We start from the raw sequence: 22,761 nt of genomic DNA on the forward strand, positions 1-22,761 counted from the left end.
CATTAGACTTCATCAGTTTGATCTCATATACCAACACATTCTCAAGCACTTCCTGTTGTTTTAATCAACATTGGATAAAAAAGGTGAAAAAATTTCTACTTGATTTACTTCTTTGAAGTAACAAAATACAAATGCCACAATTCAATGTCTACTCCATCAGGTGAATCAACGTTGATTGAGAAATACTTTGATTTTTTGATTCATCTTACAATTTTGCCAACACCATTTCGCCCATTTTGTTGCATGTTGTGAAACTTATATAATTAACAAAATTATGATAAAATGGTGCATGTTTCTATACATAAACCGATATTGTTGGATCAAACTCTTCAAGTATTTTAAAAATTTGGAGACAAAGTTCATTACATGTCCTTGCTATGGTTTCCTTATCATGTTTGTGTTGTACTAATGAGTCACTGCTTATCTAGACCCACTCGAGGATAAGGGTCAATAAGTTGAGGATATGAGATGATAGTTGAAACTGGTCAGCACCGAATATTCTTTAAGAGGGCAACTATAAAAGAATTTGTTTATATTGGTCTTGAAATGACCATGATGTAGTCAGCTGGGAAATAACGGATTGTTGTTGAAAAAACATTTCTACTCACGAAAGTTCAGATAATCTCTAGAATACATGGAAGAATAAAGGAAAATTATTTATAGTAGCTGTAGCTAAATGATTTCTGTTGTGAATATTTTCCAGGAAGATGAGCAGCGATCGAAGCCCAGTCGAGCATATACCATAAAAATATCGTTATTTTCATTGTAGCTTCTGAAATAGTAATTTTTCAAGCGCATATAAGCCTTGCTTAAATGCATTAGATTCAAAGATTATTTTGTTGAGGAAACCAAGTAATTAATTGGGAAATGGAATTGGTTGTGAGACTAATTCCGTTATTCATCAGACACAGCTCTTATATGTTGAACTATCAGCAAGACTGTTGTGTATTTTGTTGTGTATTTTGTAAATTACATGCTGAAAAAAAACAAAGAAAAATAACCCTATGTATCTGGTCATCTTAGACACCAATGAAAATTTATAAGCTTTGTATCCCTTTATTGCAGGTCAATATTTTTAGTCGTGTGTAAGCGACTCTATAAGTCACTCCATCGGTCCTTCGGTCGGTCTGTCTGTAACACTTTTGTGCTTGGCCTTTTTGGTTAAGATCAAAGGTATGTTGTTAATAAATACTGTTTTAAGCTTTTCTTGGCTTTTTGGCTTCACCCAACTACCCAGACTCAGGACTGAAGAGTTTGGCAGCTATTTGGCCGACTCGCCCTCTCTCACAGCGGCTCGAGTGGCTAGCTGTAATGGTCTTGTCACGGAACATGAGATCATTACTGCATTGAAGCAGGTCGGCTGCAACAAGTCCCCGGGGCTTGATGGTCTACCCTACGAATTTTACTTGAGGCTGTCGCCCATGTTGGTCCCTATTCTGAAGGATATGTTCAACCATTAGTTTGTTCACGGCTCCATCCTGGGCAAGTGACCAAGGGAGTGATCACATTGCTGAGGAAAGGTCAACGGCATGGTGGGGAGGAAGATTTAGACGATTTCAGGCCCTTGACTCTGCTAAACACAGAGTTAAAGATTTGGGCCAAGGTTCTTGCGAATCGGTTGCAGGTTGTCATCACTGACTTGATCGAACCAGACCAGAGCTATGCTGTGAAGGGGAGATCGATTCAGGACAATCTTCATCTGATACGCACGATCATAGAGGGGACAGAAGACGATGCTGAGGCCGCGCTGATCAGTTTGGATCAATCCAAGGCGTTCGATAGAGTGGACCATAGGTTCCTGGGATCTGTGCTGGAGGCCGCCGGATTTAATCCGGACTTCTGCAAGTGGATCTCTGTACTGTATGACAGGCTGACGGTAGCGGTGCAGATCAATGGTAAGCTGTCGGAGTCTTTCGCTGTCTTCTGGTCGGTGCGACAGGGTTGCCCGCTGTTGCCTCTCTTGTACATCCTGGCATTGGAACCCCTCCTTGGCAATTTAAGGGACGAGGCGACTACACCAGTTATGCGTGGGATAGCTATCCCTGGAGGCACACGAGCCAGGGTTTCCGCGTTCGCCGATGACGTTACTGTGTTTGTGTCTTACCTCACGATCATTCAAGCGGTCACCGAGGCACTCGCTCGATACGAAGAAGTTACGAGGGTGGTCTTCAATCGCAGTAAGTCGGTGGGTCTGTGGTTGGGTGCCTGGATTCACTTTCAGGCATCTTCAGTTGGACCAACGGCCCGGTCCGGATCCTTGGTGTGTGGTTCGGACCGGGTCTCCAGCTGAAGAAAAACTGGTCGGAAGTGGAGACCAAGGTCGAATCCTCTATCAAGACATGGGTTTGAAGGAAATTGTCCTTGAAGGGGCGGGCAGAGGCGTGTGCTACATACATCTTTCCGCTCATCCTTTACTGTCTGTCTGTACTTCCCCTCCCTGCAAAACAACGAATCAGCTTACAGGAGCACCTCGACACACTCTTGTGGAACGAGGGTAAGGATTATGTTTGCAGAGAGGTCTGTGTTCGAAATCCGAGCGAGGGAGGCTTAGGACTGCCCGATCTCCGGTGTCACAAGCACGCAGAGAGGTTGGCCTTCCTGAGCCATTCGTTGTACGTAGATGTTCCATGGGTAACTGGGGTTTGAAGCTCGCCTTTTTCTGCTCCAGCAGGCTCAAGACCCTCCTAGAGTATGTCAATGAGGTAATGGCTCACATCGATGCCAAGCGCTGGCTTGAACTTGACAAATAATATTTTGTGGAGAACATTGATCCACCACTGCCTAGGGAGAAAAGAATAGTTTTTTTAGCGATACTAGCAGTAGCAAGGATGGTCATATGGATCACATGCCTCAAGCGAGTCCACGAAGGGATATCTGTTCTGGATTGGGATCTGATAGTCTACTTTAAGCATCTGCTTAAAGTAAAGATCAGATGCGATTGGAAGAGGTTGCCTCGAGTGACAAGAGGTGGGTGCATGACACTAGATTCTGCATCCGACGAGGCGCCAAGTTTGAATTCGTGTTACCACCATAGGCATGGCACATGCGGTACTGGGTCCTACGGAGCCCATCCCACTAAGTTGGACAAATAAAAAGTAAAGAGACTCTTGACTGGTGGTACAAATGAGATCTTGCCCCCCAATTATTTGTTTTTTGGCACTAGAGAACCTTCCGAGGCTACCCTACCACTACCCCCCCCTATCTTTTTTTTATCACCTCCTGGTCAATCCCTACTCGAAGGTCGCCCCCCCTCCATCTTCCCCTTTTTTTGTTTTTGACAATTATTTATTTTTCCTCCCTACACCCGATAAGGATCCTTCCCAATCCCCACTAGGGATCTTCCCGCTTGTTTTTGGTGCCCCGGAAAACAGTAGGTGATCTAACTTTCTAGATTAGCTCAAGGAAGGACCTTACTAACAATGCACGAAGCAATTTTATTTTTTGTATATTTTTTCTAGATTCCCCACTCCCCAACACAAACTGCTTTTCTTCCAAAATTCAAGAACTTTTTATTTGCCAATGAATTGAACTTTTATTTTTTACACACACACATTTTAATTAAATAAAAAAAAATTACATGCACACACACACACGCACACACACACACACACACACACACACACACACACACAAAGTAATTGTAAATATATTATTTTTGCAAAAACACTGGGGTTTTCATTAGTTAGTTTAGAGTCCACAGAGTGAATGAGGTATTGTGGTAAATGTTGCCAGTCAAGAGTAAAGTCGCCAAAGACTCCATTTTCACTGTAGTAACAAAGACCCTGCAACACTCCCACTCCCAGATCTTAAATGGCCTTGTGCCTAAATTTGTTTTGTAAATTTGAACTTTGCTTTTAATTTATTTTAATTTTACATTGAATTATTTTGATTGTAATTTTCATTTTCACAAAATAAATTATATATAAAGATCAAAGTGTAGTATCTGTTCCGACAGAAACTGCAAGCAAAGACCATATGTGGGGGCGACCCCACATATAAGACCTTGGTCAATGTAGGGGCAACCCTTCATACCAATCATCACTATCAAGCTCCCCTACTCCCCGGGGAGCTGGTCCCCATTTCCCCTTCACTCCTCACATTAAAAATCGGCCTGGTGCCTAATTTGCTCGGTGGGGGAGCAAATAAATACCCTTTTCTTGGCCTTTTGGCCAAGATCAAAGTGTAGTATCTGTTCTTACTACATGCTGTACTTATGTTTGTAGCTTTGTGATATTAAGTGGGGATCAATGATCACCCACTTTACAACCAGTCAGTCTCAAAGCAATTCAAGTCATTCTCCAGATCATTCAAGTTATTTTTAAGTATTCCAGTTTTTTTTAAGCATTCAAGTCATTCTTAACGTCATTCAGTTAATCCTTAAGTTCATTAAAATCATCTACTATCGCGCACAGAAATCACTTTTTCCATAACTACCAACGTAATAGATGCACTGAGACTAAAGCTGTTTTCAGGAACGCCAGCAACCACTGTAAAAGAGTAATAAAAAATGCAAGAGAGCTATATGCCCAGTTTGTTAAATCCAAGGTAGCTGATCAGCGGCTTGGTTCCCACCAGTTTTAGCAAATAACAAATAGGATCCTGAACAGAAGTGGGCATTCTATCCCAACGATTATCAATGGACCAGAGGTCATCTCGTCAGCATCAGACAAGGCCAAACTATTTGCAAAGAACTTTGCAGCTAATTCTACCATATGCGACGAAGGCCATCAACTCCCCATATTTCCTCCTATAACACAGAACACACTAGGTAACATACAAATATCCGTGCATGAGGTCACCAAGCTAATCAAGAACGTTGATTCCAGTAAAGCAGCTGGCCCTGACGGCATTCCAATTATAGTGTTAAAAAAGCTTCAACCAGAACTTGCTCCCATACTTACGAAACTGTTTAAGCGCTGCCTTAAGGAGAAGTGCTTTTTAACTCCCTGGAAGACGTCATCAGTTTGCCCTGTATTTAAGAATTCAGGTGATAAGTCATCTCCCTCTCAGTACAGACGAATAAGTCTCCTGTGTGTTATGAGTAAGTTGCTAGAATCCATATTAAATAGAGAAATAGTCAACCACCTCAGGAGAAACAACCTTCTTAGTGACACACAATATGGTTTCCGTTCTGCAAGATCTACCGCAGAAGTGCTCTTGACATATCAAAGGCCTTCGACAAGGTATGGCATAAGGGTCCACATCACAAGATTTCCAGCTACAGTATAACTGGAAATGTTTTCTCAATCATTAAATCATTTCTCTCCGATAGGCTCATAAGAGTAGTGGTCGATGGACAAAAAACAGAGGCCTGCAGTATTAATGCTGGAGCCCCTCAAGGGTCAATCCTGGGCCCAACTCTTTTCCTGATCTACATCAATGACCTCCCAAAACACATACTTAAATCATTCGTTGACATCTATGCTGATGACACGACCATCTACGGCAACACATCAAAGGCTGTAAATGACAAAGTTCTCTCTGATTCTCTCTCCTCTGATTTTGAGCGCGTGGTTCAGTGGGGGAAGATGTGGCTGGTTACCTTTAATGCATCTAAAACCAAACTCCTATCCTTACATCATCAACGCTCTGATCCCATCTGGCATCAATTGGGATGGATGGCTCTCATCTGGGAGAGGCCCTGTGTTTTAACAAGCTTCTGAGTTTGACCTTTACTCCTGATCTGAAATGGAACACGTACATCAAGTCTGTTGCCAAGGTCGCTGGAAAGATGGTGGGATCCTTCTACCGCTCCAGAAGATATCTCACTGCTGATGCATTTCTCTATCTATATAAAAGCCAAGTACGTCCAAGGATGGAATATTGCTGCCATATCTGGGCAGGAGCTGCTAAAAACAGCCTATCCTGCATTGACAGAGTACAAAATAGACTTTGTGGCTTAGTGGGGGATGCCTATTTCTCTACCCTGCAACCTCTCCCCCACAGAAGAGACGTTGCGAGCCTATCCTTGTTTTATCGTTATTTCCATGACAGGTGCTCGCCTGAACTCCAATCTCTAGTCCCCCCTCGCCAATCTTTCATGAAAAACACCCGACTAGCTGAATCCACTGTGAAAAATTTCCCCCACTCCACCTGAGTGGCTTCCGGGCCTTGATAAGTGGTGATCACCGTGTAAAAAAAAAAATTTATTTAAGTCATTTCAGCCCATTTTTCGGTCATTTTATTTTATCTTTAAGAATTTCATGTCAATCCTACATTCACGCATTCATTCATTACACAAGAGCACGCGACTAATGACTGTTGGCCTTGTTTAATTTTAAAATGGCTATAAAACGCAGAGAAGTGAAATTTGATACACTGAAAGAGCATAACTAGGTGCCCCATTTCTCTGATTTTTTGTGGAATTTGAACCAACATATGGTTATTTTTCTATTTATTGTAATTTGAAGTATATATCACTTTATTGCAAGTGTCTAAAAATGTATATTTTCGGTAATAAAACAATATTCTAACTTCATATTTCTATTTATATGAAATAAAAAACATATCCAGTAACAATATTAACCAAAAACAAGAACGAATTTCACATTATTTTGTTTAAGGAAATATTTATTTATCAACATAATTCCCATGCTTCAAAATCACTTTGTATTGTCTCTTGTCAACTGATGATGTCAATGGACAGATTTGAGATGATGTGATGCTATAGGAACTTCCGAGATCTTTTAGCAAAGTTCATCCGTCAACGAAAATTGAACATCTTCTTCATAAACTTTCATCTTTATTATTGACCAGAGTTGCTCAATTGAGTTTACATCTGAAGAACAAGGTGGCCATGTTATCAAATTTTCTCCAATAATGCCTAAGGGTTAATTAAAAAAAAAAAAAAAAAAAGTTTTTTGGGACGCTGATATTAAAACTAAGTCTTTTCAAATCAGTTTGCACTCTGAAGACGAATGCGTGTTCGAGATATGTGTATTTTAATTGTTTGTTTAATTTCTAATATTAATAACTACATTCTATTTCAGTACTTAATTTATATTTTTATCTCCTGATTGTTTTATTTAATGATAGCGTTTTCTCGTCATAAATGTTTATTATATCTACCATGTTGATTGCATGAACGGATTAGGAAATTGTATTCATTGTTAATTCGTGAGAGGTGAAACTATCACCATACGTTCCCTTTAAAAAACATGCCAGTTGGACTTTTATTAAGTACAATACTTAATAGATTTTTTTTTTTAAAGGAGAGTAGAGAACGTTTTGTGGAAGCGTTGTCGGCAGCTGTAGTTACTCTCGCTTCTCTTTATTTGTCACTCAGTCCTCATTTTTTTAATGAGTGATCTTTCTGACAAAGGGAGAAGAAAAAGCTGTATTCTAGGTTGGCAGTATTTTGCGTGAACAGTCGGCAAAGATGGCGGAAATTTTCTGTTCTATGTCTATCCTTGTAGCCATGTCACTAGTAAGGGTGCTGGAGGTAAACGTTTTATCTGGGCTGACGTTATCCGCCTGATAGTCAGGGACCCGAACCTTGGATTAACCACTAAGGAGGCTGTCCTATCAGCAGATGCAAAGTACTGGGGCTGCTGTATTGCCATTTGGTGAATGGATTCTAGACCATGCAGTAGTCTCTGGTGGGGCCTCTCGATGCCATACTAGTGGGTAATTGTTACGGCTTTATCTTATCATGTGCTACAAAAAAAATTCTTCGTTACTTTTCTCTCTTTGTTTCCCCTCTCTGTCTTGCTCTAAGCAAATCTGATGACCTAGTCCACAAACTCCAAAATTCCATCATGACAAGTTTCAATAAAAAATACACGATTAAACCCGGATCTGAAACTTCCAACGTAGATCCCCACTACCATGTCTCCTTCTCCAACATCAGGGGTCTACGTTCTGACCTTCCAGAGGTTGAAGCCCAATTACAGGTGACTAAACCAGACCTTTTCTTTTTAAGTGAAACTGAAATTGGACAGACTACTTCCCTAAATGAGTTCGTAATTAAAGGATACTCCAACCTAACTTCCAAAACTGACCCCCAAGATCGCCATGGGCATGGAATATGTGCCTATATCAAAGATGGCTTTCCATGTGGTAGGGACATCTTCAGAGAAGATCCTAACTTACCCTATATGTGCTTCCGAGTAGCACTAGCTCACACTGCGGCATTTATATTTACTCTCTATCGCCCCCATAACAGCGGAGTTACTATCTTTAAAAGCATATCTGAGAAAATTGACCAAGTTCTATTAGCATATCCTTCAGCTAACATTCACGTATGTGGAGACTTCAATGTTCACAATGTGGAATGGTTGACCCACTCAAACAAGACCGATGATGAGGGGAGATTTTGTCATGATTTCTCCATTCCTTATGACCCCACTCAGATTGTTCACGAACCCACCCGTGTGCCCGACAATGACGACCAGTATGCAAGTCTCCTAGACCTTTTTCTCACATGTATGTTCAGTTTCTGTTCTGTCTCCTCTTGGATCTTCCGATCACTCAGTTGTATCAATTAAGATAAAAATGAAATGTAATAAGTCCTCAAACGTACCTCTCCATCGTACAGTATATCGATACACTATGGCTGACTGGGATAGTTTCCGTACATTTATATCGGATCTTCCTCTGCGTTCCATGTTTAAAAAGGATGTGTTGCCTATAGTATCAGACCTGACAGAATGGTTAATTGTAGGCATAGACAATTTCATACCCTCGAAAAAGTTCCAGCAAAAACCTAACAGCCAGCCATGGTTTTCTCCAGAATGTGCTGCTGCTATTGCGCACAGAAATCACTTTTTCCACTGCTTCCAACGTAATAGATGTATGGAAACTAAAGCCGCTTTCAGGACTGCCAGTAACCATTGTAAGAAAGTAATAAAGAACGCAAGAGAGTTATATGCTCAGTCCATCAAGTCCAAAGTAGCTGAGCAGCGACTTGGTTCCCACCAGTTTTGGCAAATAACAAACAGAATCTTGAACAGAAGCGTGTGCTCCATCCCAACTATCATCAATGGACCTGAGTTAATCTCGTCAGCAGCAGACAAAGCCAAACTCTTTGCCAAGAACTTTGCAGCCAATTCTACCCTTTGCGACCAAGGCCGCCAACCCCCAATATTTCCTCCTGTATCAGAAAACACACTATGTGATATACAAATATCTGTATGTGATGTTGCCAAGCTAATCAAAAACCTTGATTCCAGTAAAGCAACCGGCCCTGACGATATTCCAATTATAGTACTCAAAAAACTTCAACCAGAACTAGCACCCATACATACAAAACTGTTTAAGCGTTGTCTTAAGGAGAATTGCTTCCCATCACCCTGGAAAATCTCATCAGTATGCCCTGTATTTAAGAATTCAGGTGATCGTTCAGCCCCCTCTCAGTACAGGCCAATAAGTCTCCTGTGCGTCATGAGTAAGTTGCTGGAATCTGTGTTAAATAGAGAAGTAATCAACCATCTCAGCAAAAATAACCTTCTTAGTGACACTCAATATGGTTTCCGTTCTGCTAGATCTACAGCAGATGTGCTTACAGTTATATCTCATAGGATTAGCGAATATCTCCACAGAGGCAACTTTTCTAGGGCAATTGCTCTTGACATATCAAAGGCCTTTGATAGGGTATGGCATAAAGGTCAACTTCACAAGATCTCCAGCTATGGTATTGCTGGAAATGTCTTCTCAATTATTAAATCATTTCTCTCTGATAGGTTCATAAGAGTAGTAGTTGATAGGCGAAAATCAGAAGCTCACAGTATAAATGCTGGAGTCCCTCAGGGGTCCATCCTGAGCCCAACTCTTTTCCTGATCTACATTAATGATCTTCCAAATCACATCCTTACATCATTCGTAGACATTTTTGCTGACGACACTACCATCTATGGTAGCACATCTAAGACAGTAAACGACCAAGTTCTCTCCGATTCTCTCTCCTCTGATCTTGATCACGTTGTACAATGGGGAAAGGTGTGGCTGGTTACTTTTAATGCATCTAAAACCAAGCTTCTATCTTTACATCATCAACGTTCTGATCCCCATCTGGCATCAATTAAAATGAATGGCTCTCGTCTTGGGGAGGCCTCAAGTTTTGACAGGCTTCTGGGCTTGACCTTTACTCCTGATCTTAAATGGAATACGTACATAAAATCTGTTGCCAAGGCCGCTGGAAAAATGGTGGGATCCTTCTATCGATCCAGTAGATATCTCACTGCTGATGCAATTCTCTATCTATATAAGAGCCAGGTACGTCCAAGGATGGAGTACTGTTGCCACATATGGGCAGGAGCTGCTAGAAAAGACTTGTCCTGCCTTGATAGGGTTCAAAATAGACTTCATGGCCTGGTGGGAGATGTCCTTTTCTCTTCGCTGCAACCTCTGTCTCACAGAAGAGATGTTGCGAGTTTGTCTCTGCTTTATCGTTATTTTCATGGAAAGTGTTCAACTGAGCTTCAATCTTTGGTCCTCCCTCGCCAAACTTTCACAAGAAACACTAGACTAGCTAAAAACATTATCAATAATTTTCCCCAGTCTTTATCTGTACCTAAACCTAAACATAGATTCCATGATCAAAGCTTCTTTCTTAGAACTGCACGCCTGTGGAATTGTCTTCCGTTTTCCTGCTTTCCAGCTTTCTATAATATGGTTGTCTTCAAGTCCAACGTGAACAAATTCTAATGAGCCGTTCCACTTAAGTTAACAAATTTACTGAACTTCCATTACTATCGATTACTATATTGTCCTTTTGACTACTCTACACTCTTTAACCCTCATCCTTGAGTGGCCGATCGGCCTTGATAAGTGGTGACGTTTATGTAAAAAAAAAAAAAAAAAAAGATAGGATGTCGGAGCCTTGGCTGAATGGGAAGGGTTATTGTCATGCATAAAATCAATTTGTGATGATGCACCAATGGAAGGTCATCAAGCCATGGTGACAAATGCTCATTAAAAAATAAAATATAAGACTGGCTTGTCAGTTTGACACCTTCTAGCACTCGAAATGGTCCAATTAGTTCATCGCAGATTATTCCAGTCCAAAACATGACGCCTCCACCTCTTTGTTAACGACGGAATTGATGAGGGTTAGGGAATCCAAGAGGACTCAAAACTTTGGCCCACCGATCTGGTCCATCAAGGGTTGCTCTGGTCTCATCGGTAAAAAAGAACATTTCCAAAGCTGATTTGCATGTATTTCTGAGTCTAAGCAAAACGTTTTTCCTTGCGAGTTTGATTTAAAATACGTCTTGCTATGGGATTAATGCTTATCGCACTTTCGTTTAAGACATTGCAGCATTTCTGCACAAGGAAGGTATTCCATCCTTGTCAAATACAGTAGCACTGTTGCTGTCTGGCTTCTTTATAAGTAGACTGCGAATTTTTCTAAAATCACTAGCAGTAATTGACTTTCTTGTAGCTTGTCCTTTCTTGGTTTGATGTGTGTATTTTCAACGAATGAAGTCAATGTTCACTTAAAATTAAAGCAATAAAGTAATACACACTTAAAATTAAAGCAATAAAGTAATACACACTTAAAATTAAAGCAATAAAGTAATACACACTTAAAATTAAAGCAATAAAGTAATACACACTTAAAATTAAAGCAATAAAGTGATACACACTTAAAATTAAAGCAATAAAGTGATACACACTTAAAATTAAAGCAATAAAGTGATACACACTTAAAATTAAAGCAATAAAGTAATACACACTTAAAATTAAAGCAATAAAGTAATACACACTTAAAATTAAAGCAATAAAGTGATACACACTTAAAATTAAAGCAATAAAGTAATACACACTTAAAATTAAAGCAATAAAGTAATACACACTTAAAATTAAAGCAATAAAGTGATACACACTTAAAATTAAAGCAATAAAGTGATACACACTTAAAATTAAAGCAATAAAGTGATACACACTTAAAATTAAAGCAATAAAGTGAAACACACTTAAAATTAAAGCAATAAAGTGATACACACTTAAAATTAAAGCAATAAAGTGATACACACTTAAAATTAAAGCAATAAAGTGATACACACTTAAAATTAAAGCAATAAAGTAATACACACTTAAAATTAAAGCAATAAAGTAATACACACTTAAAATTAAAGCAATAAAGTGATACACACTTAAAATTAAAGCAATAAAGTAATACACACTTAAAATTAAAGCAATAAAGTAATACACACTTAAAATTAAAGCAATAAAGTGATACACACTTAAAATTAAAGCAATAAAGTGATACACACTTAAAATTAAAGCAATAAAGTGATACACACTTAAAATTAAAGCAATAAAGTGATACACACTTAAAATTAAAGCAATAAAGTGATACACACTTAAAATTAAAGCAATAAAGTGATACACACTTAAAATTAAAGCAATAAAGTGATACACACTTAAAATTAAAGCAATAAAGTAATACACACTTAAAATTAAAGCAATAAAGTGATACACACTTAAAATTAAAGCAATAAAGTGATACACACTTAAAATTAAAGCAATAAAGTAATACACACTTAAAATTAAAGCAATAAAGTGATACACACTTAAAATTAAAGCAATAAAGTGATACACACTTAAAATTAAAGCAATAAAGTAATACACACTTAAAATTAAAGCAATAAAGTGATACACACTTAAAATTAAAGCAATAAAGTAATACACACTTAAAATTAAAGCAATAAAGTAATACACACTTAAAATTAAAGCAATAAAGTGATACACACTTAAAATTAAAGCAATAAAGTAATACACACTTAAAATTAAAGCAATAAAGTAATACACACTAAAAATTAAAGCAATAAAGTGATACACACTTAAAATTAAAGCAATAAAGTAATACACACTTAAAATTAAAGCAATAAAGTGATACACACTTAAAATTAAAGCAATAAAGTGATACACACTTTAAATTAAAGCAATAAAGTAATACACACTTAAAATTAAAGCAATAAAGTAATACACACTTAAAATTAAAGCAATAAAGTGATACACACTTAAAATTAAAGCAATAAAGTAATACACACTTAAAATTAAAGCAATAAAGTAATACACACTTAAAATTAAAGCAATAAAGTGATACACACTTAAAATTAAAGCAATAAAGTGATACACACTTAAAATTAAAGCAATAAAGTAATACCCACTTTAAATTAAAGCAATAAAGTAATACACACTTAAAATTAAAGCAATAAAGTGATACACACTAAAAATTAAAGCAATAAAGTAATACCCTCTTTAAATTAAAGCAATAAAGTAATACAGACTTTAAATTAAAGCAATAAAGTAATACACACTTAAAATTAAAGCAATAAAGTAATACCCACTTTAAATTAAAGCAATAAAGTAATACAGAATTAAAATTAAAGCAATAAAGTAATACACACTTAAAATTAAAGCAATAAAGTAATACCCACTTTAAATTAAAGCAATAAAGTAATACACACTTTAAATAAAGGCAATAAAGTAATACAGACTTTAAATTAAAGCAATAAAGTAATACAGACTTTAAATTAAAGCAATAAAGTAATACAGACTTTAAATTAAAGCAATAAAGTAATACAGACTTTAAATTAAAGCAATAAAGTAATACAGACTTTAAATTAAGGCAATAAAGTAATACACACTTAAAATTAAAGCAATAAAGTAATACACACTTTAAATTAAAGCAATAAAGTAATACCCACTTTAAATTAAAGCAATAAAGTAATGCACACTTTAAATTAAAGCAATAAAGTAATACACACTTAAAATTAAAGCAATAAAGTAATACACACTTAAAATTAAAGCAATAAAGTAATACAGACTTTAAATTAAAGCAATAAAGTAATACACACTTAAAATTAAAGCAATAAAGTAATACACAATTAAAATTAAAGCAATAAAGTAATACCCACTTTAAATTAAAGCAATAAAGTAATACAGACTTTAAATTAAAGCAATAAAGTAATACACACTTAAAATTAAAGCAATAAAGTAATACCCACTTTAAATTAAAGCAATAAAGTAATACAGACTTTAAATTAAAGCAATAAAGTAATACACACTTAAAATTAAAGCAATAAAGTAATACCCACTTTAAATTAAAGCAATAAAGTAATACACACTTTAAATTAAAGCAATAAAGTAATACAGACTTTAAATTAAAGCAATAAAGTAATACACACTTAAAATTAAAGCAATAAAGTAATACACACTTAAAATTAAAGCAATAAAGTAATACACACTTTAAATTAAAGCAATAAAGTAATACACACTTTAAATTAAAGCAATAAAGTAATACACACTTAAAATTAAAGCAATAAAGTGATACACACTTTAAATTAAAGCAATAAAGTAATACACACTTAAAATTAAAGCAATAAAGTTATACACACTTAAAATTAAAGCAATAAAGTAATACACACTTAAAATTAAAGCAATAAAGTAATACACACTTAAAATTAAAGCAATAAAGTAATACCCACTTTAAATTAAAGCAATAAAGTTATACAGACTTTAAATTAAAGCAATAAAGTAATACACACTTTAAATTAAAGCAATAAAGTAATACCCACTTTAAATTAAAGCAATAAAGTAATACAGACTTTAAATTAAAGCAATAAAGTAATACCCACTTTAAATTAAAGCAATAAAGTAATACACACTTTAAATTAAAGCAATAAAGTAATACACACTTAAAATTAAAGCAATAAAGTGATACACACTTAAAATTAAAGCAATAAAGTAATACAGACTTTAAATTAAAGCAATAAAGTAATACACACTTAAAATTAAAGCAATAAAGTAATACCCACTTTAAATTAAAGCAATAAAGTAATACAGACTTTAAATTAAAGCAATAAAGTAATACACACTTAAAATTAAAGCAATAAAGTAATACACACTTAAAATTAAAGCAATAAAGTAATACACACTTAAAATTAAAGCAATAAAGTAATACCCACTTTAAATTAAAGCAATAAAGTAATACAGACTTTAAATTAAAGCAATAAAGTAATACACACTTTAAATTAAAGCAATAAAGTAATACCCACTTTAAATTAAAGCAATAAAGTAATACAGACTTTAAATTAAAGCAATAAAGTAATACCCACTTTAAATTAAAGCAATAAAGTAATACACACTTTAAATTAAAGCAATAAAGTAATACACACTTAAAATTAAAGCAATAAAGTGATACACACTTAAAATTAAAGCAATAAAGTAATACAGACTTTAAATTAAAGCAATAAAGTGATACACACTTAAAATTAAAGCAATAAAGTGATACACACTTAAAATTAAAGCAATAAAGTGATACACACTTAAAATTAAAGCAATAAAGTGATACACACTTAAAATTAAAGCAATAAAGTGATACACACTTAAAATTAAAGCAATAAAGTGATACACACTTAAAATTAAAGCAATAAAGTGATACACACTTAAAATTAAAGCAATAAAGTAATACCCACTTTAAATTAAAGCAATAAAGTAATACACACTTAAAATTAAAGCAATAAAGTGATACACACTTAAAATTAAAGCAATAAAGTAATACCCACTTTAAATTAAAGCAATAAAGTGATACACACTTAAAATTAAAGCAATAAAGTGATACACACTTAAAATTAAAGCAATAAAGTGATACACACTTAAAATTAAAGCAATAAAGTAATACCCACTTTAAATTAAAGCAATAAAGTAATACACACTTAAAATTAAAGCAATAAAGTAATACACACTTAAAATTAAAGCAATAAAGTAATACACACTTAAAATTAAAGCAATAAAGTAATACACACTTAAAATTAAAGCAATAAAGTGATACACACTTAAAATTAAAGCAATAAAGTAATACACACTTAAAATTAAAGCAATAAAGTAATACACACTTAAAATTAAAGCAATAAAGTAATACACACTTAAAATTAAAGCAATAAAGTAATACACACTTAAAATTACAGCAATAAAGTAATACACACTTAAAATTAAAGCAATAAAGTAATACACACTTAAAATTAAAGCAATAAAGTAATACCCACTTTAAATTAAAGCAATAAAGTAATACACACTTAAAATTAAAGCAATAAAGTAATACACACTTAAAATTAAAGCAATAAAGTAATACCCACTTTAAATTAAAGCAATAAAGTGATACACACTTAAAATTAAAGCAATAAAGTGATACACACTTAAAATTAAAGCAATAAAGTGATACACACTAAAAATTAAAGCAATAAAGTAATACCCACTTTAAATTAAAGCAATAAAGTAATACACACTTAAAATTAAAGCAATAAAGTGATACACACTTAAAATTAAAGCAATAAAGTAATACACACTTTAAATTAAAGCAATAAAGTAATACACACTTAAAATTAAAGCAATAAATAATACACACTTAAAATTAAAGCAATAAAGTAATACCCACTTTAAATTAAAGCAATAAAGTAATACACACTTAAAATTAAAGCAATAAAGTAATACACACTTAAAATTAAAGCAATAAAGTGATACACACTTAAAATTAAAGCAATAAAGTAATACACACTTAAAATTAAAGCAATAAAGTAATACACACTTAAAATTAAAGCAATAAAGTAATACACACTTAAAATTAAAGCAATAAAGTAATACCCACTTTAAATTAAAGCAATAAAGTGATACACACTTAAAATTAAAGCAATAAAGTGATACACACTTAAAATTAAAGCAATAAAGTGATACACACTTTAAATTAAAGCAATAAAGTAATACACACTTAAAATTAAAGCAATAAAGTAATACACACTTAAAATTAAAGCAATAAAGTAATACACACTTAAAATTAAAGCAATAAAGTAATACACACTTAAAATTAAAGCAATAAAGTGATACACACTTAAAATTAAAGCAATAAAGTAATACACACTTAAAATTAAAGCAATAAAGTGATACACACTTAAAATTAAAGCAATAAAGTGATACACACTTAAAATTAAAGCAATAAAGTGATACACACTTAAAATTAAAGCAATAAAGTGATACACACTTAAAATTAAAGCAATAAAGTGATACACACTTAAAATTAAAGCAATAAAGTGATACACACTTAAAATTAAAGCAATAAAGTGATACACACTTAAAATTAAAGCAATAAAGTGATACACACTTAAAATTAAAGCAATAAAGTGATACACACTTAAAATTAAAGAAATAAAGTGATACACACTTAAAATTAAACCAATAAAGTGATACACACTTAAAATTAAAGCAATAAAGTGATACACACTTAAAATTAAAGCAATAAAGTAATACACACTTAAAATTAAAGCAATAAAGTGATACACACTTAAAATTACCCGAAAATAGAAAAATTAGCATAATTTTCAAAATATTTGTTTAAATTCCACAAAAATCAGACAAATAAGGCACCTTGTTATGATGCTCTTACAATGTACCAAATTTGACTTCTCTGCGTTTCATAGCAATTTCAAAATTAAAAAATATTTACCTGCATTAAAGCTATACACAGAGTTTGTTTGTATATATATATATATATATATATATATATATATATATATATATATATATGTGTGTGTGTATATATATATAAATATATATATATATATATATATATATATGGGTTAAAGGAAATATACTTATTAAACTGTATTCTTTGTTTTGCATACTATAAATATTCTATATTTGATATTTTACTTTTTTAAATTATAAAATTTAAATTCCTAAATTATATATATACTAGCATTTCAGCCCGGCGTTGCCCGGGTGTTTGGAGGTGTATGCTGAGTTAAAAAAAAAAAAAAGAGTAATATTTTTTTTTTGACCCCTATTATGACCCCTTAAAATTTATAGTTTCGGGCTCAAATCACTTTATTAAATTAGATCCAGGTTCAAGGAACCTATATCTAAAATTTCAAGTGTCTAGACCCAAAATTCTCGGAGGAGTTTGGTAGCGTTCTTAAAGGTCAAATCGTTGAAATTCGACCATTTAACAGCCAAATTTCTGGCTGACACCCGTCACATCGATTTTCCCAAATCTCAGTACCCGGTATTTCAAATTTCGAGTCTATAGACTAAAAATTGACAGAGTTATTGCGTAGGGAAATGTACACAGACAGACAGACAGACAGACAGACAGACAGACACGTTCACTTTTATAGATATATAGATAGATAGACAGATAGATGAAACAAAAATATATACGTATACGTAAATATATATGGAAACGATTTTGTGTTCATTGTAAGGTTTTTACGCAAATATTTCGCAAGTATAAATCATGTAGAATATCTGCATGAATATAATTACCCGTAATAGTTAACTAAAGGTGATCACCCTATAAGAAAACTGAAAAAACTAATAGGGAATTAATTAAAAATGAATGTTTAAAAGAATATGCAAATTAGTTAGATCTTTTGCTAATGAATGCAATTCGATAACTCATATATAAGAAAATTGTATTTTCTTTTTAAATAAATAGAAAAATAGGGTTTTTAATATGAATATCACTAAACACCAAAGGAATACGGAATTATAGGTATATAGATATATATATATATATGTGTGTGTGTGGCAAACGTTATTGAATAACAGAGTTGTTTTGCTTGATAAACTAAAACACTATTAAGAAGTCAGTTGTGAACACATCAAAATTGGTTCTTTAATAAGACAAGGGCGCGTTCGAAATTAGTTTTTTCTGTTTAGAGCACAATTGAACCGTGATACTTGACTTTTGCATTTTAAACTTTAAGTGAAGTTATTATTTACAGATAATTTTATAAAATCAACAGTAGATTCTCTACAGTGCAATGCAGACTACAATCTATTGTGAACTAAATCACCGCAAGGGGGCTAACAAAAGCAAGCAATCGATTTGATTGAAAAAATGGCCGATTTCACCAATAAAAGTATGGGAGCGTGAAGTGTTGATCCTCATTCAATCCCGATCAACTTCGCTAGTTATTAATAAAATAGTTATTAATAAAATAGTTATTAATAAAATAGTTATTAATAAAATAGTAATTAATTAAATAGTTATTAATAAAATAGTTATTAATAAAATAGTTATTAATAAAATAGTTATTAATAAAATAGTAATTAATTAAATAGTTATTAATAAAATAGTTATTAATAAAATAGTTATTAATAAAATAGTAATTAATTAAATAGTTATTAATAAAATAGTTATTAATAAAATAGTTATTAATAAAATAGTTATTAATAAAATAGTAATTAATTAAATAGTTATTAATAAAATAGTTATTAATAAAATAGTTATTAATAAAATAGTTATTAATAAAATAGTAATTAATTAAATAGTTATTAATAAAATAGTAATTAATAAAATAGAGACAATTTTCCCCGTCTGGAAAAATATGCTAGCAATAAAACACAAACAAGTCATATTTACAAGTGGTAGTAGGATACTTAGGGATTATTTTCTTTCCTTACTCTGCCAGCCGTGACCGAGACCTTTGATATATTTGACACATTTTTCTCAACCGTGCCATCCTTGTTTTCTTTCTCATTCCACACATTTAATATTTTCTCATTACGGCTACCCTAGGTAAATATAAAATCCATTTCTCTAGAATCCATTATTAAGTTATGGTCAATTTCATTAGCTTTTTACACACGTTTCTCGGATTAATGGAATATCAGATTAAGGGAAAACACCTATTGAGAACAATCAGATAACAAAAATTTCAACAAACGCCGAAAATAATATCTACTTTCCAAAGTTTACTTCTGCCTCACTGGAGGAATCGAATATTAATAATGACCCCTACCCCAAATATTCTTATTCGTCCTTTTTTTTCTTATTCATTGTTGTTGCGATTGTCGTTTGTTCGGAATTTTGTGAAAACTTATTAAACTTTTTTTTTTAAATGCGACAAGGACTTCGATTCATTTTATTCTCATGATATTTCCAGGTTTCAAACATTAGAAAAATGAACATCCTATTTTGGTCACTAAAATTATTTCATGTGTTGTATTCATACTCTTATCAGTTAAATAATGGGTACTTTATTTCTTTGATGTAAATTTCCTTTGAATACATAGTATATATAGAGATCATGCTGGAACAAAAGTGTATAAATTTCGTTTTCTCTATAAAAATAATTTCTAAAACAATGTACCTTTTGTACATATTAATTAAATTGTGAACAGACAGACAGGAATACGATTAATTATAATATATCATTAATTTTCATTCATAAATATTTTAATATTCATAGGTGTATATATTTCATGTTCACCAAAAATCGTCAGTATGGATGATGTAACTATACCGACGGCCGAATGATTTGGAACCTCAAACTCAAATCCAAGAATAAAAGTATAAACGTTTTACATTTTTAATGCAAGTCAAACGCCATACATCATTGGAAGGATTAGTAAATGATTGGATGATTCAGTACATTAGAAATGTTTAGCATTAGATTTTCTGATTTACAACTTTTCATCCCTGTGAAACTGATTATCCTTCGATAATTCTACAGACACTGCTTCAAAATGTCTTTTATCCTAAAACATTGTGCAGAATATCTAAATCTTATAACGAAAATATTAAGAATTTTAGAGAAATTAATGGGAAAATTATCGATAAAAGATAAAAACATAAAGGATAAAAACTTTATGTTTTTATCTTTTATGTTTTTTATCTTTAAATTCAATTTTAAAGTAAATATTTCATTGTATTTTATTCTTTCTTTTATGCTTAGAAATGCTTCATGTTTTATTTTCCAGTGTATTCCGGAAAAGTGCTGCGGAATTAATCCATGAGATTATCTTGGTGGATGATTATAGTGAAGATCGTGAGTATAAATTATCAAGATTTTCTTATTTGAACAAGTTTGAGAATTTAACATAGCTTTATTTGGTTTATATGAATGAACTTGAAAAGGAGAAAAACACTTACTATTTATTGGAACTTTTAATTTAAAAAAGAAGAGTTTTAAATAATCTAATAGGATTAAGTTAAAACAAAAATATCTTTAAAGATCAAAAAGATAAATACTATTCAATTTAATGCAAAAGTTCTAAGCCTTATGTTTTCAAATCAGGATTATATTCCTTCTCAAATTAGAAAATGGAAATGTTTTCTTTTGACAGAATTGAGTATACACATCTTTTTATTTCAGTGTATTAAATAGCCATTTTGGAATCTGTGCTGGAAAGCATACTATTCTCTATTCCTCAATATATCTGTGATATACTAACACTGAATGAATGATAAACACTCATTACAATAATAATAATTTATGCAAAAAATGAATATAAACAGAGTATAATATAAATATTTCAATGCAAATTAAATTAACATGATGTCAGAAATAAAAGTTGTACATGACAAACGGAAATGAGTATGGAATGAGGGGTTTATTTATTATATGAGATATTATATATTCTCTTTATATACATAAATATCTAAAATAGTGAAGGGTTAGATTTAGCAAATTGTACGGTTAGTCGGCAGTATTTATATCAAAGAGGCACCATAGCAGCAACTTTATCAGACCACATTCAATTTCAATACTTGTAAAGCAAGGACATTGCGGCGATGGCATGAGGGCTGACGCTTGGTAGACACTGAAATCTACTAGATTAGAGACTAATTTTTTTTAACCCAGTCTAAGAAAATATGACTAGTTACTGGTGTACTATCCGCGATGTAACACTAGTAGTTCATGCATGGCCAAATGGTGGCTTTCCAGAGATACAGAATACTGTGAGACGTGATAAGTTTTCTGGTAGAGGCAGCCCACTTTTCATTGCAGCGTTTTTGGCAGTATTTTTCACGTATTTGTTCCAGTTTATGTTCCAGTTTATGTGAGTGTTAGGCTGATGTTGTACTCTAGAGTAGGGTGCTATCAACCCTAACAATTGATGGTTAAAAAAAGTGATTATAATGGAAGGGGGCCTTGTTTTAGTAGGATTAAATGTTATCACCATTCAATTACAGACTGAATTTTTTTGTTTTCGAAATTCTATCATCGTCTTAGATAAGTGCATATTGAGAATAGAGTGTGGTATCGTCAGCAAATATACTCATCTCAACACAATTGCATTACGGAGATCGTTTTTGAAAATCAGAAATTATAAAGGATCAATGATCAACCCCTAGGGTACATCCACATTTATGTCATATTAATTGTATGTATCAGGGAAAATCTGGATTTTTCCTTTAGTTAAATCATCTTTATATTTCTAAATCTATGTACAAATTCTATATCTTCTTCCTATATATAAATCGATGTATGTGCGTGCTCCCTATAGAAAGAAAGGTTAGAGAATCCCATAAAATCTATTAGTGTATTCTTATGTCTCCTAAGACTTCAAATATATTATATTTTTTCAATTTATGTATAAATTTTTCTAAGGAAAATAATGTAAAACATTCCAAATTTTTTAGTGCCTTTCGAAGCTAAGGGAGCTAACCCTTCTTTAAAACATTTAAAACATTTAAAATTTGCCAAAATTTATACCATATATATAAATTTCTTCAAAAAGACAATAGAAGAGGCGCGTTCCTAAAGTAACACCTCCTATTTGTTATTCCGCCCAAGTTGATCAAAGGTGATTGCAAATTGCGTTGTTATGATGCATTCATTGTCTGAAAATTTAATCTCTTTTTACAAATATTGGCGACTAAAAAAGCAACCCCCATAATGGACGTGTATTGGAAGTTGTAAAGTCTTTCTATGAATAATTACTGTTACTTTATTCAAGTTGTCGGAGTGTTATTCTTTCTTCTTTTGGTTTACTTCCCAGTCATACAGATTTTGGTGACACGTAAGACGA

General features: G+C 32.8%; 1 protein-coding gene and 1 pseudogene across 1 annotated transcript in view; both read left to right on the top strand.

The window, feature by feature from the left end:
- Positions 1-22,761, top strand: part of LOC145296840 (polypeptide N-acetylgalactosaminyltransferase-like) — a 1,498,391-nt gene that overhangs the window by 523,616 nt on the left and 952,014 nt on the right. The window contains exon 4 of the mRNA XM_080142960.1: positions 20,707-20,774. Coding sequence (XP_079999086.1) covers positions 20,707-20,774 — 68 coding nt within the window. The remainder of the gene's footprint in view (positions 1-20,706; positions 20,775-22,761) is intronic.
- LOC145297157 (U2 spliceosomal RNA) lies at positions 4,149-4,356 on the top strand (annotated as a pseudogene).

Source organism: Euprymna scolopes, chromosome 17, assembly GCF_053919585.1.
Source record: "Euprymna scolopes isolate OS-2025 chromosome 17, ASM5391958v1, whole genome shotgun sequence".
NCBI lineage: Eukaryota > Metazoa > Mollusca > Cephalopoda > Sepiida > Sepiolidae > Euprymna > Euprymna scolopes.